Raw genomic sequence first — 18075 nt, 5'->3', positions numbered from 1 at the left:
TATCAGGGAATCTGGAGTTTAAACCAAGCAGGCTGCATAGTCTTTTGAGTCTCCTTTTTTATGCTTTGATTATTACAGGACTATGATTAGTTAACAATTCCATAATTGTTGTATCATGCAACTACCAGGATGCTGGCTAGTGAAATAAATTGATCTTTGTGTTTTCAGGCTGGATTTTGTATATCCAGTAATTACTATGTTCTTGAAAGTTCTCTTCTGTCAGAATCCATAACATGAATATCTTGACAAGGTCCATAAGAACACCCAGAATATTTCAAAGACATTTAATTGAAAACGTACAGCACACTGACAAGACCTCACCCATTTTATAAACTAAAAGCCAAGTATTTAGCAATGTGACTCTACAGTTGTGTGCTGTCCATGTCAGAAATAAGTCATATCAGGTTGGCAGGTGCAAAATGTGAGTGAATTGGACCCCACCCAAGATCAAAGCAGAGCTAAACCTGTTCATCAACTAGTCTGAGAGGATAGTGAACAAGCCAAATGCAACACGGACTAACATTGTTAAATCAATTGAGGTCTGAGTGTGAGGCTGACAGTGTGGTCAGATTGCTGAAGTGCAGATGAGAGTAGAAAAGCCAACCTTAGATATTCGGCATATGGTACTACAGTTGTGTTGCTGTCCTAATAACTCGGAGGCATAGACTATTGATCTATGTTAAGGAGTTCACAATTCCACCACAGCAATTTGAAACTTGCCAATTCTTTGTTTTAAAATGTAAATTAAAACTTAGCACTAAAAAAAGTGACCATAAAGACATCACATTCTTTTTAAAAATCAAACACACTGTAGGAAAGGAAACTTGCCAGTGTTACCGGTCTGTCCTGTGTGTAAGGTCAAAAGGAGCAAACCAGAGTACAAATTGAAATCCTGAAGACTTGATTTCATTTTTGTGCTTTCTTTGCAGAAAGATCCTCACTATCTGCAACAATGGCTTGAAGCCTTTGTCACTTCCTTTGAACGAATTATTGATGTCAACACTTATGAACCACTGCAGCGAAGGTGAGTTCAACAAGTAAAATGTCTTTATCCCATTTTAATTTTCTGCTCTGTAATCTCTTGCAGCCCTTTTTGTTAAATTTATGATTGATTGATTGATTGCACAGCATTGATGAGTGAACAATGATAATCATGGTCAGGGACACTTCACTGCATTTTAAGAAAAATACTATCCAAGTCATGACTTGTATCTAACTGGAGTTTGGCAGTTGAGAAGTGATATTGTCAGTATTTTGTCAGGATATATCAGGATGTTAAATGGATTCAACAGGGCACATGCAAAGGAGCGAATACAGCTGGTGAAAAATACAGAACAAATGGACAGAATCTTCGAGCTATGTTGCTCAAAAGTGAAATTGAGAAACACTTCGTGCACATAAAAGGTCAATTGAACCTTTCAAATCTCAATAGATTTTTGCCTTGCAAAAATATCTAAAGTGGTAAGTGGAGGTAAAGTGCAGGCCAGAATTGTATATGCAAGTCGCTGAGTTGGTGCCTGAATTCATAACCTTCTGTCTTGGAGATGACTATGCTTTCAAGACACTAGCCTAGAAGGAACAAGAGACAAATGTTTAGAAGGAGACAAAGTGGTATTGATAAAATGGATAAATGGGATATAAAAGAAAGGGGAACGATTGCTGAAAAGAGTGTGAATATCCTATACCTCTGCTACAGAGGTGAGCAATAGCAATTTGTTAATCTTCCTCCAATTATCTCAGAACAGTGGGCATGATGCTATGTTAGCTTGCTGTGTGTCACAGTGTAATGGCACAGCAGTATACCAAATTGTAATCCTGAGCCTTTGTTCACCTTTCCCTTATTACCTGGCTCAGTAACTTTCACACCGACCTTCTTCCTTTCACTTGTCAAATGATATTAAAGTTAAGCAAACTGATTTAATACATATTTGACCCAATATGCTTGCAATTTGATTATGATTTTGATTATAATTTTCATGGTAATTTTGCAATTCTCACCCTATTTTTTTCCACTGAAAAAAAGTAGGTTTTCATTTACATGCAGCACCTTTTATAACCTCCATGTCCCAGAGTGCTTTACAACTAATGAAATACTGTAGAATATCGTCCCTGTTGTAATTGTAGGTAAAGCAGCAATCAATTTGCATACAGCAAGCTTACACAAATGGTGATTTGATACTGACCAGATCACTTCTTTTTAGTGCTGTTGAATGAGGGAGGAATGTCAGTTAGGACAAAGCAGAGACTTCCCTGCTTTTCTTAAAAGAAAAAGTGCCATGAGAGAGTAGACAGTGCCTTGGTTTAAGATCTCATCCAAATGACAAAACCTCAGAAGAAGAGCATTCCCTTCCTACTCCACTGGAGCATCATGAGTATTATTACCTGTACAAATCTCTGAAATCTATCTTTAACTCAGAATCTTCAGGCTCAAAGATGATGTCACAGCTGATGTTTTCCAGTTGTAATAAAGGCAAGTTAAAACTTAGTCTGAGGTCACCTGGCAGACCCCGTGGACAAGCATCTCTGCATATTATGAGGAAATGTCTGACCTCTACTTTTGTCTTAAAGTGACATAGTCAAGATTAAGAGTTCAGTGTTCAGATATTGCATCAGAAAATAAAAATTAATTGAGAAACCACGAGACTTTTCCAAAGTTGTTTCATTTTCTTAGTTTTTATTTAATTGCTAAAAGTGAACATGTTCAGTTTTCATCCACAGACATGAGGGGGGCAGGGACAAGATGTTTTTAGTTCTTGCTAGGTCAAGGGCTGGTCTGATTAACATTTTGTTGCTATGGTTTCAATCACTGTTTTCTTGTTCCAGACCTGAAGAGATGGCTACAGAGATTCCACTGTTGCCAGGCAATGTGCTTCAAGTACTGAGCCAGCAACTAAATGAATGCGTACAGAGATTATCCACTGAAGAGGCTGAGGCAGGCCTAGGGCAAGCATTCCTCCTGATAAAATTTCTCATTATTATCTGCAGGTGCATATATTTTCTTTATTCTTTTTCTTTGTTGTTATGTTTTTAGATTTTATGTTTAAATTGCTTCATATACACAGGATTGGGAGTAGGAGCAAATTTTGGCAGGACTAGGAGAGGTGACAGTGAGACAAGTTATCTCTGAGAATAATAGGGTTGTAATGGTCGGGGATTTTAACTTTCCAGACATGGACTGCCATAGTGTTGAGGGTTTAGATGGAGAGGAATTTGTGTGTACAAGAACATTTTCTTATTCAGAACGTGGCTGCACCTCCTTGGCGAAGGAGCATAGCTTGACCTTCTCTTGGGAAATAAGGCAGGCCAAGTGACCGAGGTGACAGTGGAGGAGCATTCTGGGGCCAGTGATCATAATTATATTTTAAAGTAGTCATGGACCTGATCAAAAAGTTGAAGTTCTAAATTGGAGTAAGGCCAATTTTGACGGTATTAGGCAAAAAACTTTCAAAAGGTGACGGGGGCAGATATTTGCAGGGAAAGGGACAGCTGGAAAATGGGAAGCCTTCAACAATGAGATAATGAGAGTTTAGAGACTGTATATTCCTATTACAGTGAAGGGCAAAGCTAGTAGGTGTAGGGAATGCTAGATGACGAGAGAAATTGAGGCTCTGGTCAAGAAAAAGGAGGCATATGTCAGATATCGACAGCTGGGATCAAGTGAATCTCTAGAAGAATATAAGGGCTAGCTTATACTGAGGTCACGCCTTAGCCTCCAACACTCAAGGAAAACTAGCCCTAGTCTACTGTCGCTCCCTCTAGCTCAAACCCTCAAATCCTGGCAACATACTTGTAATTTTTTTCTGAACTCTTTCAAGGAATTCAGGAGGGCAAAAAGGGGACATGAAATAGCTTTGGTAAATAGGATTAAGGAGAATCCAAAAAGTACTTTAAGGACAAAAGGCTAACTAGGGAGAGAATAGGGCCTTTTAAAGATCAACAAGGTCGTCTGTGTGTGGAACTTCAGGAGATGGTTGAGATCCTAAACAAGTATTTCACATTAGTTTTTAAACTGTGGAGAAGAATATGAAAGCTGGTGAACCTGGAGAAAGGAATAGTGGTATCTTGAAAAGTGTCCATATTCCAGAGGAGGTGGTGCTGGATATCTTAAAATGCATAAAGTTGGATAAATCCCCAGGACCTGATCAGCTTTATCCCAGAACTTTGTGGGAAGCTAGGGAAGTGATTGCAGCGTCCATTGCTGAGATATTTGTATCATCGATAACTACGGGTGAGGTGTTGGAAGACTGGGCGGTGGCTAATATGGGACTGTTATTGAAGAAAGTTAGTAAGGAAAAGCCAAGGAACTATAGACTGGTGAGCCTGACAACAGTGGTGAGCAAATTGTTGGAGGAGATTCTAAGGGACCGGACTTGCATGTATTTGACTGGCAAGTACTGATTAGGGATAGTCACCTCGACTTGTGCTTCAGAAATCCTGTCTCTCTCACGATTGAGTTTTTTGAATAAGTGAAAAAGAAGATTGATGAAGGTCGAGAGGTAGATGTTGTCTAGAAGGACTGCAAGGCATTCGACAAGGTTCCACGTGATTAGACTGGTTAGCAAGATTAGATCACAAAGAATACAGGGAGAACCTAGCCATTTGGATACACAATTGGCCTGAGGACAGGAGACAGGAGATGGTTGAGATCCTAAACAGGTACTTCACATTAGTTGCTTTTGGAGAGTTGCTTTTTGGACTGTAGACCTGTGACCCGTGGTGTACCACAAACATTGGTGCAGGCTCCACTGCTCTTTGTCATTTATATAAACGATTTGGATATGAATATCAGAGGTATGGTTAGTAAATTTGCAGATGACACCAAAATAAGTGGGATAGTTCACAGTGCAGAAGGTTATCTCAAAGTACAATGGGATCTTGATCAAATGGACCAAATGTAAGGTATTGCATTTTGGAAAGGCAAATCATGGCAGAACTTGTCTGCTTAATGGTATGATCCTGGAGCGTGTTGCTGAACAGAGACCTTGGGTTCAAGATTCCTTGAAAGTGGAGTTGCAGGCAGAAAGGTAGTGAAGAAGGTATGCTTACCTTTTATTGGTCAGTGCATTGAGTATAGGAATTGGGATGTCATGTAGCTTTTTGTAGCATTGGGCATCTTTCTGAAAATTGCGTTCAGTTCTAATCTCTCTGCCATAGGAAGGATGTTGTGAAACTTGAAAGGGTTCAGAAAAGATTTACAAGAATGTTGCTAGGGTTGGAGGGTTAGATCTTTTGGGAGAAGCAGAATAGGCTGGGGCTATTTTCCCCAGACTGTCAGGTTGAGGGGTGACCATCTAAAGGCTTATAAATCATGAGAGGCATGGATCGGTTGAATAGCTCTTTTTCTCAGGTTAGGGGAGTTCAAAACTAGAGGGCATAGGTTTAGGGTGAGAGGGGAAAAATATGAAAGGAATCTAAGGGGCAACTTTTTCACGCAGATGGTGGTGCATGTATGAAATGAGCTGCCAGAGGAGATGATAGAGGCTGGTATGATTACAACATTTAAAAGGCATCTGGATGGGTCATGAATTGGAAAGATTTAGAGGGATATCGGCCAAATGTTGGAAAGTGGGAATCAATTGAATTAGATTATCAGTCGGCATAGACAAGTTGGACCGAAGGGTCTGTTTCTCTCTAACTGACTGTCAAATCTAGATGGGAAGAATTGAAGGGAAAATTACGCTATGTCTACTGTAATTGCCCAAGGAAAGTTAAGTCTTTTATCTTGGCCTTGGTCTGTTGAAAAGCCTGTGAAATTGGAACATTAGGGAGTAAAACTCGAAATTCACCTTTAAAAGTTAGTATACTCTGGTCACTTAAAGAGGTCCATTGTATGCTCAGCTAACTGTCACAAGTAATAGTGAAACAACAAGTTAAATAGACTTTCCATTGTATTGCTTAGAAAATAGATGTTGATTAGATGGTGACTTTGGCTGTTCCAGATTCTCTCAGATGTAGTAACTGTGATGAGGTCCACCAGATGATGGACAACACAGAATATGTTGGGGGCTGTCAATCAGGTCCAGTCAGGGAGCCTTGGCTGACAGATAAAAAGGTGCATGTCAGAGAATCTGACGTTCTGGTATCTGACTCTGAATGAGGCAGTACTATAGGTAGGGAGTGTTCATGTGTAAATAAAGGGAGATTTGGGGATGGGATACCAGCCTCTCTGAAATTATTTCAGCAAAAGTCACACAGTGGTTGGTATGAAAAAAAGAATCAGCACTTAGCTATGATAGACGTTAGCATTCTGAAGGTGTCATAGGTCTGGATTTTTGCAATGAAGGGGATTCTCTTGATCATTGCACAAATGAGAGAGGAAGCTGAAGGAGAAGAAATGGGGACTGGTCACATTGTATGTGCATGCATTTCATGGATGCAGCCACTCCATGTTTGTGTTTCGCGGTGAGCTAGATGTGTGAAGCAAAGTGTACAGATTAAACTTTGTAAGAGCAGGTCTAAATTTCATGGAGTCTTGAGAGTTATAGTACCCTTATGGTTATGGTCCCATAACACTTTTGGGACATGGTCATGTGTCCTTTGGGAGTTATTGGAGTTGTTAAAAATAAAGATGAATGTGCATAAACCCATTAACTACCAAGGGAGCTATCAAAAGGAACCATCATGCTGGTAAGTCAGTTAGGACTCTTGTCCCCTCACTATTTAAAAAAGAAAACTGACATGTTAAAAGAAAATGACTACAGATAATTAGGTCTGTTTTTCTGAGAAACCTGAGGGTTATCATATTGGTGCACGACAGATTGCAAAACCTTTTGTTCTCACAGTGGGGTGCATGTTGCTTGATATTTAATTGGCAACTCAAGCTGCTTAAAGATTTTGAAATGGGATTACAAATTCAGTCCTTATTTATAAGAGGTTAAATGTGGTGAGTTTTTTATTTTATCAGAGTTTTTTTTTAAAGTAAGTTTTTCAGTAAGCACTTCATTTCCACATGGGTCCTAGGTCTGGCAATAATGGATACTCAGCGAATTGTCATGGTATGTATAATGGCAAAAGGAGGTGGGTCGAAGACTAAGGTTTTAGCAGGAGTTAGTGCCTGAGCCAACATAGTTCTAGGAGGGGGAATGGAGAATGGTACAAGAACATAGTTGGATATAAGAGCTATACAGGGAGGAAGAAGTGTTTACAGTAGCACAGATTGGCCATGGGCATGGTGTAGGGAGTTGTGGGCTGAGAGCTGGTCTTATGATTTTGAAAAGAAACCTTTGACATTGCCCATGTGCATGGAGGTCAGCCTTCTATCCAGGTCTTCTCTGCATCTGCACTGTTGCTCAAATCATTTACCTTAGCTGCCAGAAACCAGGGCCCTGAAAGTGAAAGCTGAAGTTCCAGGGCATTTTCTCCTGGCTCAGGTTAATGGAGCTGGGTAATGTCCTCACTCTACATTTCAGTCGTATCTCAATAGTCCATATCCTGAGACTGTGTGTCTCCTGTTTATAGATAGTCCAGAAAGGGAAAACAGTGCTGTTGCTGCCAAGGCACTCTTGGTAAATATTGAAGGAGTATTGTGTGCACTAGTTAAGAGAGGATATACTTGCCAGAGAAAGAATACACTGGGGATGGTAGGACTGTCACACTAGGAGAGTAGGCCTAACTAGGCCTGTAATCACTAGAATTTAGAAGGCTGAGAAGGAACATGATTTGAAATGTACAAATTCCTAACAGAGCTAGACAGTTTTGATGCAGGGAGGATTTTTTTTTGTTTGAGGAATCTAGAACAGGGGTCACAGTCTCAGGATATGGCGGACCATTTAGGATTGATATGAGGAAACATTTCACTCAGTGTAGTGAATCTGTGGAATTCTCTATTTACCATGATCATATTGAAAGGTGGAGCAGACTCGAGGGCTGAATGACCTGAATCTGCCGCCAAGTTATTAGTTTTTTGTTTCTATAATTCACTGCCACAGACCCATTTACCCAGATGTAAATCACCTGAAGTCCTAAATGAGGTTATAGTTGTAATTCTTCTATCTCTAAGCACCCCAACAAATGTACAGTAATAATACCAATCTTCTGTCTCCACAGAAATTTAGAAAATATTGAAGCAAAGGTGACTCCAACCTTTCACCCGATTATAAACTTGATGACTGTATGTATTGTTAAGGTGAGTCTTTTGTGTGATTAATTTGCATAACGTTTTACTCCCATCATTTATTTTACTTCCTTGTGAATGTACAATTAAGCTTTCAAAAAGAAAGGCTTGATGATTTTTGATGAATCTTTTTAAAGATGGAACTGAATAGAAAAAAAGGTATAGGAATGCGAGCATAACATATTTAGATTTTTGTAAGATCTTTGATAAGGAACAGTGTAGTACTTGTGGGTGTATGATATGAGATAAGTAGTAAAATAAGTAGCAACTTGTTGCTGTAATAGAATTGTAGAGTTAGGAATTTAAGGTAGTTACTCAAATTGGCAAAAGTTAGGAAATAAGCTTAGTGGTGACTATTGTTGATCACCATTCCAAAAATGGATTTAGACTTAGGAGCTCTCTTTATCATAGAATTGTTACAATATAGAAGGAAGCCATTCAGCCCAGCATGCCTATATTGGCTCTTCGGACAAGTGTTGTTACTGAGTGCCTTTTTCTGCTTTTTCCCATAACCTTACACACTAATACATTCCAAATAATCATTCAGTGCTCTCTTGAATGCCTTAGTTGAATCTGCTATACGATATTTTGAGGTAGTACATTTCATAGCCTGACTACTCACTGTGTAAAAAAAGATTTCTTTCATATCGCCCTTGATTATCTTGCAGATTATTTTCTTGCTCTTCTTTTATGAATGGGAACAGCCTCTCCTATGTGCTCTATCCAGCCTGGTAATGATTTTGAGAACCTTTTATCAAATGTCATCTCAGCCGCCTTCTCCAAGGACAACAGTCAATCCTCCTAGCTTACGTTTCTGATTCCTGGAACCATTGTTGTAAATCATTTCTACACTCTCTCCAGTGCATTTATATCTTTGCTGTAATGTTCCACCCATGACTGTAAACAGTTCTTCAGTTAAGGTCTAACAAATGTTTTATACAAGTTCAGCATCCCCTTCTTTCTTTTGTACTCTATGCCCCCATTAAAAAAAAATGAGAGCACTACACGCTTTATTAACTGCTCCTTCTTCCTGGCCTGCCACCTTCAATGATCTATGCAGATATACACTCAGAACCCTCTGCTCGGTGCCCTCTATTTTATACTATCTTTGAATGCTTTGAATCTCACGTCTCAAATATTTACCCACTCCTCCAAATTGTCAATGACTTTTTTGGAGTTCCGCACTATTACAGAAGACCTACAACACAGAAAAAGGGTCCTTCAGCTCATTGTGTCAGTGCTGATCAAAAACAAGTACCTAACTGTATGAACCTATTTTCCAGCACCTTGCCTATAGCCTTGTATGCCTTGGCATTATAAGTGAACATCTAAATACTTAAATGTTATGAGGGTTTCTGTTTTTACCATTCTTACAGGCTGAGGGTTCCAGATTTCCACCACCTGGTCTTTGATCTCTCCATCAAGGAGAAAAATTTCTTCCTATCTAATCTTCTGGCCTCCCCCCACCTTATAATTTTATACATCTCAGTCATGTCCACTCTCAATCTCCTCTGCTGTGAGGAAAGCTGCCTCAGTCTGACCAAACTGAAACTGTCCAGCCCAGGCAACATCCTGGTAAATTTTCTCTGCACCTTTTCCAGTGTGATCACATGCCTCTTACAATGTGGATTCCAGAATTGCTCACGATATTCTAGCAGTGTCCTAACCAATGGTTTATTTCATTTAATGATCGGCCTATCTGACCAGTCTGCCTATAGCCTTCTGTAATCTAAGGCTATCCTCCTCTGTGAACTTAATGATTAACCCTACTACGTTCAGTCTAAATCATTTCTCTCAGCACAAACAGCAAGGCCACAACACTGACCCTGCCCCCTTGGGGCTCCAGTCAGAGACTTCAGTCTAAAACAAAACCCTCGGTCATCACACTCTGCTTCCTGCCACTCGGTCAATTGTGCATCCAATTTGCTAAACTCCCTTGGATCACATGGGCTGCTATCTTTGCTATCAATTTCCCATGAGGGGCCTTATCAAAAGCTTTGGTAAAGTTGAAGTAGACTACAACAAAATCAATGTCCTCATTTACACACCTAGTCACCTCTTCAAACAATTCAGTCAAGTTGGTCAGATGTGACCTTCCCTTAACAAAACCATGCTGACTGTTTTTGATTAATCACTGACTCCTAAGAATTATTTTTAGTGTTTCCCCACCCTCCAAAGTTAGTCTGACGTGTAGTTTCCTGGTTCATCCCATGTTCCCTTCTTTAATAATGTCCTCCTCACACTTACAATTGTTCCACATTTAGTGTCATCTGCAAACTTTGAAATTGTCCCCTGTATGCCAGGATCTTTATCATCAGTACATATCAGGAAAAAAATGTCTGAATACCGATCCTTAGAGAATTCGGTTAAAAATCTTTACCACCCTAGAAAGGAAGTGCAATTTGATAAATGTTAGATTATGGTAAATTGAGAGGTGTAGTTACCACATAAAAGAATGGCAACAAAATATAAGAAGGTATTAATTAGCTCAGAGAATGGGCATGTAACTGCAAGTGTGCCAGGGGATACATTTTGGTTAGAAGGTTAACCATTATTCATGTCTGCTCTACCCAAAGGCAGGTCCTTGACTCATTGTCTGCTGATGCTTCATTCTGAGTGATTTTTCTTGGCAGCTTTTTGTTTTTAGCGGTGGGTTCTTCTTGCCTTTCAGTCTCATGAGGCATGGCAAAGAAGCAGCTGCGAAGTCCACCTCAGTCAGAGCTTGAATCAAGCCTGCGTTGTTACCATAGAACATAGAACAATACAGTGCAGAACAGGCCCTTAGGCCCTCGATGTTGCGCCAACTTGTGAACTATTCTCAGCTCGTCCCCGTACACTATCCCAAAATCATCCATGTGCTTACCTAAGGATTGTTTAAATCTCCCTAATGTGGCTGAGTTGATTACATTAGCAGGTAGGGCATTCCACGCCCTTATCACTCTCTGCGTAAAGAACCTGCCTCTGACATTTATCACCCCTTAATTTGTAGTTATGCCCCTTCGTACAAGCCAACATGATCATCCTAGGAAAAAGACTTTCACTGTCTACCCTATCTAATCCTCTGATCATCTTGTATGTCTCTATCAAATCCCCTCTTCGCCACCTTGCCAATGAGAACAGGTTCAAGTCTCTCAGTCTTTCCTCATAAAACCTTCCCTCCAGACCAGGCAACATCCTGGCAAATCTCCTCTGCACCTTTTCCAATGTTTCCACATCCTTCCTGAAATATGGGGACCAAAATTGTACCCAATATTCCAAGCGTGGCCGCACCAGCGTTTTGTATAGTTGCAGCATGATATTGCGGCTCCGGAACTCAATCCCTCTGAGTGAAACCTAACACACTGTGTATGCCTTCTGAACAGCACAATCCACCTGGATGGCAACTATCAGAGATCTATGTATATGGACACCAAGATCCCTCTGCACATCCACACTACCAAGAATCTTTCCATCCATTCAGTACTCTGCCTTCCTGTTATTCTTCCCAAAGTGTTTCACCTCACATTTCACTGCATTGAACTCCATTTGCCACCTCTCAGCTCAATTCTGCAGTTTATCCAAGTCCCCCTGCAACCTGTAACATTCTTCCACACTGTCTACTACTCCACTGACTTCAGTGTCGTCTGCAAATTTACTAATCCAATCTAATTTACCTGTGCCTGCATCTAAGTCATTGATAAAAATGACAAACAGCAGTGGTCCCAAAACAAATCCTTGTGGCACACCACTAGTAACTGGACTCCAGGCTGAATTTTTTCCATCAACACCACCCGCTGCTGCCTTTCAGAAAGCCACTTTCTAATCCAAACTGCTAAATTGCCATCATTCCAAACCTTTGCATTTTCTCCAACTGCCTACTTTGTGGAACCTTATCAAAGGCTTTACTGAAGTCCATGTAAACCATGTCAACTGCCCTACCCTCATCTACATGCTTGGTCACCTTCTCAAAAAAACTCAGAGGTTTGTGAGACATGACCTGCCCTTGACAAAACCATGTTGACTATCTGAAATCAAATTGTTGCTTGCAAGATGAGTATAAATCTTATCTCTTCTAATCCTTTCCAAAACCTTTCCACAACAGAACTAAGGCTCACTGGTCTATAATTACCTGGGTCATCTCTACTGCTCTTCTTGAACAAGGGCACAACATTTGCAATCCTCCAGCCCTCTGTCTATAGGTTTAGTACTAATGATGACTCAAATATCAAAGCCAAAAGCTCTGCTATCTCCTCCCTAGCATCCCAAAGAATCTTCTGATAAATCCCATCCGGCCCAGGAGACTTGTCTACTTTCACTCCTTCTAGAATTGATAACACCTGTTTGTAACTAACCTCGATCCTTTCTAGTCTCATATCTTGTACCTCATTCTTCTCCTCAACAGTATTCTCCTTTACCTGAGTGAAAACAGATGAGAAATGTTTGTTTAGCACCTCTCCAATCTCCACAGGTCCACTCTCAACTTCCCACTTCTGTCTTTGGCCCTATTCCCAACCTCCTCACATACCTATAGAAAGCTTTATGGTTCTCCTTTATTCTATTTGCTAAAGACTGCTCATGTCCTCTCTTTGCTCTTCTTAACTCTCTCTTTAAATCCTTCCTAGCTGATCTGTAACTCTCCATCGCCTCATCTGAAACATCTTGCCTCATCAACACATAAGCCTCCTTCTTCTTCATAACAAGAGATGCAATTTCTGTAGTAAACCACGGTTCCCTTACCTTATCACTTCCTCCATGCCTGACAGGGACATACCTATCAAGGACACACAATATCTGTTCCTTCAACCAGCTCCACATTTCCATTGTCTGCATCTCCTGCATTTTGCTACCCCAATCTACGAATCCTAATTCTTGCCTAATCGCATTATAATTGTCTTGCCCCATCGATAACTCTTGACCCTTGGCATGTACCTATCCCTTTCCATAGCTAAACTAAACATAACTGAACTATGGTCACTCCCTCCAAAGTGCTCACCTACAACTAAATCAAACATCTGGCCTGGTTCATTACCAAGTACCAGATCCAGAGTGGCCTCCCCTCTTGTCAGCGCTTCGACATACTGTGTCGGGAAACCCTCCTGTACACATTGGACAAAAAACTGATCCATCCGACGTAGCATTTCCAGTCAATGTTGGGGAAGTTAAAGCTCCCCCATGATGACCACCCTGTTCCTTTCACTCCTACCCAGAATAATTTTGCTAATCCTGTCTTCCACCTCCCTGAAACTCTGCAGAGGCCTATAAAAAAAACTCCACGCAGTGTGACCTCTCCTCTCCTGTTTCTAACCTCAGCCCACACTACCTCAATAGATGAGTCCTCATCAAAAGTTCTCTCAGTCACCGTTACACTATCCTTGACTAACAAGTCCACACCGGCCCCTCTTTTGCCGCCTTGCCTGTTCTTAATGAAAGATTTAAACCCTGGAACCTGCAACATATATTTCTCACCCTGCTCTATCCATGTCTCTGAAATGGCGACAACATCGAAGTCCCAGGTAACTATCCACGCTGCAAGCTCACCTACCTTATTTCAGATACTTCTGGCATTGAAATAAACACACTTCAAACCACTTCGCTGTCTGCCAGCACATTCCTGTGACCCTGAAATCCTGTCCCTGACCTTCCTACTCTCATCCTCCTGTGCACTGCAACTACACCTTCGGTTCCCATTCCCCTGCTAATTTAAACCCACCAACAAATATCCCACCCAGGATATTAATACCCCTCTGGTTCAAGTTATGACCATCCTGTTTGTACAAGTCCCACCTTCCCCAGAAGGAGCCCCAATTATCCAAGAACCTGAAACCCTCCCTCCTGTACCAACCTTGCAGCCACGTGTTCAGCTGATATCTCTCCCTATTCCTTGCCTTGCTATCAAGTGGCATGGGTAACAAACCAGAGGTAACAGCTCTGTTTGTTCTAGCTCCCTGAAATCCTGCCTTTCATTCTTATCCCTCTTTCCATCTATGTCGTTTGTACCTGCAAGGACAATGACTTGAGGCAGGTCGCCCTCTCCCTTCAGGACCCCAAAGACACAATCCGAGACATCACGGATCCTGGCACCTTGGAGGCAACACATTTAACCATGAGTCTCATTCGCTTCCAACAAACCTTCTATCTGAGCCTCTTACTATTGAGTCCCCAATGACGTCCACTCTCCTCCTTTCCCTCCTTCCATCCTATGCAACAGGCACAGGCTCTGTGCCAGAGAACTGGGCCCCACTTCATACCCCTGGTAAGTCATCCCCCTCAACAGTATCCAAAACAGTATACATGATTTTCAGGGGAACGACCACAGGGGATCCCTCCACTGACAGGTTTTTTTTTCCCCCCTTCGAACAGTCACCCAGCTTTCTTCGTGTCTAGGAGTAACTACTTCCCTGTAGCTCTTATCTATCACAGCCTCTGCCTCCCGAATGATCCGAAGTTCATCCAGTTCCCTAACATGGTCTTGGAGGAGCGAGAGTTGAGTGCACTTCCTGCAGATGTACTTGGTTGGGACACAAATGGCGTCCCTCACCTCAAACATCATGCAGGCGGAACATTGCTCTCCCTGCACTGCCATCCCTGCTCGTCCCTTTATCACAAAGTAAAAAGAAGCAACGCTACTTGATATGTCACTGGTCTTTAAGATTAGAGGAGGTGGTTGGGTGGGAGGCCTTACAAAGGTAGGGTCTTTGATTGAGAAAACACTGACTTATATAGCTGGATGGAAATAAAAATAAGAAGTTCCTCCTTTCCCAGAAACCTTTGCGTTCTGACTTCAAATTTAAAAGCACAAAGCAGTGACTCACTGCTACCAGCAGGCCCCATTATTCTGAACTATAACTAACTGATTTTCCTGGTGCCTTGAATAGGAAGATTAAGGAGGCCATGTAATCTATGAAAAATAAGTGTCTAATCAGTCTTGGTGGAAAGAGGAGATGCAAATCACTTAGAGTAGTAACATAGATTGATAAAGCTATTAAAAGGCAAGCAAAACATTGAGATTAATTTTTAAATTTTAAAGCAGGCAAGTTATTTTAAGCTTGTATAGAACCTTCCTTATAACACCTTGAAGTGGTAAGAACAATGCTGATCTCCACAGTTAATGACATAACAGGAACTGGAAAGGATGCAAACCAGATTTACTGGTATGATGCCTGAACTGGTGTTGTACAAGAAATATCTGAACTCACACCCCACATCATCTCTGTAGCCATGTTAGCATGTAATGTATCCCACTCTTTTGACTCTAACTAGCATGTGGCACTAGTAGACATCCTGAGATCACTTCCTTTGAGATCCTACATTTTAACTTGCTTCTTAACTTCTTATATTTGACTTTAACCTATGTCATTGGTACCAATGTGTACCACTACCACTGACAGTTCGTCCATGTACTTCAGAATGCTCCAAGACAGGTTTCACCTGAGGACCCGGGAGGCAACATACCATACTGGAGTTTCATTTGTGGATACAGAAACATCTACTTATTCTCCTTACAATTAAATCATCTATTTCTGTAGTCTGTCACACTTATTCCTCCTCTCCCATGCAGCATTGCCAACTGAGGTGCAACAAATGTGGCTGTTGCTACTTGCATCTGAGGGCCCATGCTCCCCAATAGTATTGAAAGCAGTGTACCTGTTTTGCAAAATAGTGGCCACAAGGGATTCCTGCACTGCCTGCCTAGTGCAATTACTCTGCCTGGTGGTCATCCATTCCGTGTCTGCCTGCAGCGTGTCAGCCTCTCTAAGTGCTATTCACAATACTCCCGTAAACCCTATAGATGCAAACCTCTGCTCCAAAGATGGAGCTGCAGCTGGAGACACGTCTGCACATGTTCTAGTCCCAGACACTGAAACTGTGCCCAACTTCCCAGTTACAACTTCAGGAGCACATCATGGCCTTGAACTCTCCTTCCATGACTTACCTCTTTAAACCCTTTGATTGCCCTGAAAACTAAATCACTAATTACTCCAGAGCCCTTCTTCCCTGAACCTTTGCATTGCCCTTCCAATGTGTCAGTCGAGGTCAACTCTTCGCACTGGAAGGCTGATGTATTTTGGGCAGACCAAAGAGTATCTTTCACTGAGTTGGTGGCCTTCTGAGGATAGATGATGTTTGTCTCTGTGTTCATCTCTGGGAACAGCCCATGGAGCAGAACAGAATCTGCGTAATGGAGCTGCTCAGGTCAAATCTGATGTATCTCTATCCAGACCCTTTTTGCAAAGAACTTTTTTCAGACTGCTTCATCTAAGATGCTGATTGTGGGACTGTTGGTTGAATAGCTTATTTGCAGAGTCATGCCAGTAACTTAATTTAATTCCTACATTGGCATAAGTTACCATGAAGTACTCTCCTTCTCAATCTCCTCCATCGCCTGAGGTGAAATCACCACCTGTCATCTCTTCCTAATGAGAAAGCAACCCTTTGGTCTGGTAGGACTATGGCAACTTTACCTTTTACCTTACTCGTATGTTCCATTCCAAATGCTTACACATCTTACCTTCAAGGAGCATTATGGGGAAAACGAGAAGAAATTTTAAATAATGATATACTTCTTTGTTAATTCATTTTAATTTGTGTTTACTTCTAGTTAAAGAAGGGAGTACAGGAGAAGGGTTTATCAGAGAACTCAAAGGTCGAGCAGTTAACCATGTATGCACTGCACCTCTGTGAATGTCTCTTTGACCCATATCAAATCTGGAGGCGGCACTTGGGGGGGTAAGTATACATGACCTATGTTCAAGTCTATTATTTAACAGATGTCCTCTCCTTACTGTTGACTGCATGAGCTTGAGGACCAGTTACCTTCATGGTTTGTTTGCTGATCTTCCCATTTCCAATATTCCCTAAAAATGAGCTAATTAACACCCATCCAAGTCTCCAGTGCCCTTCTTTCTATGCACCCTTGACCTCACTCAGTTCCATGCAACCTCGTGAATTCACTTAAAGATCATTGTCCTTCATTTATCACTGACAGATCTTGGAAAACTTTGTGATATACGTTGTTAGTTTGAAGTCTGATCATCGAAGCTAGCATTTCTTCTCCTCGCCCTATTGCTTTAATCTGGGTCTAGGGTCAACAGCTTTTACGTGGAATTAGTATTACTGATAAGCTATATTACATAAGGATCTAGTCAAAATAATTTAGTTTACTGATACACACACTTTGAATTTCAACAAGTTTTAAAATTCATTCTAATTGTCCAAGTGCCATGGTGGAATTCCCTGCATTAGTTAAGAGTCATTTTAAATAACACAACTTTAAATGACACAACCTACACTTCTTCACACTTTCCAATCTAATCTGAGCTGCTTTGATTTACTAATTCATTTTTCTAAGTGCCTACCAATTTTCAATTGGAGTAATTATTCGAAAGTTTCTCCTCCACCAAAATTACAGATAAGTCTGTATTTTCTGGGTTTATTCCTCTCCCCTTATGTTTGAATGTATGTAAAGCTTATAATCCTTCAGTCTTCTGGCGCTGTACAAAATATAACAAAGATTAAGAAATTTTAACCAGAGACTGCAATTTCTGTTGTGTAAAGGCCTTAGGATCCTGACGAACCTCAGAATAACCTAATTAGTCAGATAGAAAATACGTAAATCAAAGTTGGAAGATTGTTTAAATGTGGATAACAGTCTCTTTAAAAAAAAAATGAAGCTCTGAGCGAGGTATTTTTCAGATTACCCTAAATAGTAATCAGAGTATCAATGGATATGCAGATGGAAATGTGGAGTTCAGGTACAGGGTTCACTTTTGATATTTTGATACAAAATGGTAGAATAATGACTTCCCACTTCAACTTACACCAGAAAACTGCCAGTTTTTTTCTTTCAGAATATCAGAATTGAGGCCATTCAGACCACCATATTTGCAACTGGTCTATTACCTAGTGCCAATTTCCTGCCTTTTCCCTATACTCCTGTGCAGCATTTCTGTTCAAATAATCATCCAGTGCCCCCTTGAATGTCT

At 41.0% G+C, this 18075-nt stretch overlaps 1 protein-coding gene across 3 annotated transcripts in view; it reads left to right on the top strand.

Moving 5' to 3' along the window:
- nbeal2 (neurobeachin-like 2) overlaps window positions 1-18075 on the top strand; it is a 246023-nt gene that overhangs the window by 85831 nt on the left and 142117 nt on the right. For all 3 annotated transcript variants that reach the window (XM_060823728.1, XM_060823731.1, XM_060823729.1), the window contains exons 2-5: window positions 930-1024; window positions 2824-2985; window positions 8047-8125; window positions 16692-16819. In XM_060823728.1, the coding sequence (XP_060679711.1) occupies window positions 930-1024; window positions 2824-2985; window positions 8047-8125; window positions 16692-16819 (464 nt within the window). The remainder of the gene's footprint in view (window positions 1-929; window positions 1025-2823; window positions 2986-8046; window positions 8126-16691; window positions 16820-18075) is intronic.

This window comes from Hemiscyllium ocellatum, chromosome 4, assembly GCF_020745735.1.
Source record: "Hemiscyllium ocellatum isolate sHemOce1 chromosome 4, sHemOce1.pat.X.cur, whole genome shotgun sequence".
NCBI lineage: Eukaryota > Metazoa > Chordata > Chondrichthyes > Orectolobiformes > Hemiscylliidae > Hemiscyllium > Hemiscyllium ocellatum.
The sequence above is the reverse complement of the archived record's forward strand: the minus strand, read 5'-3'. Positions and strand labels throughout refer to the sequence as shown.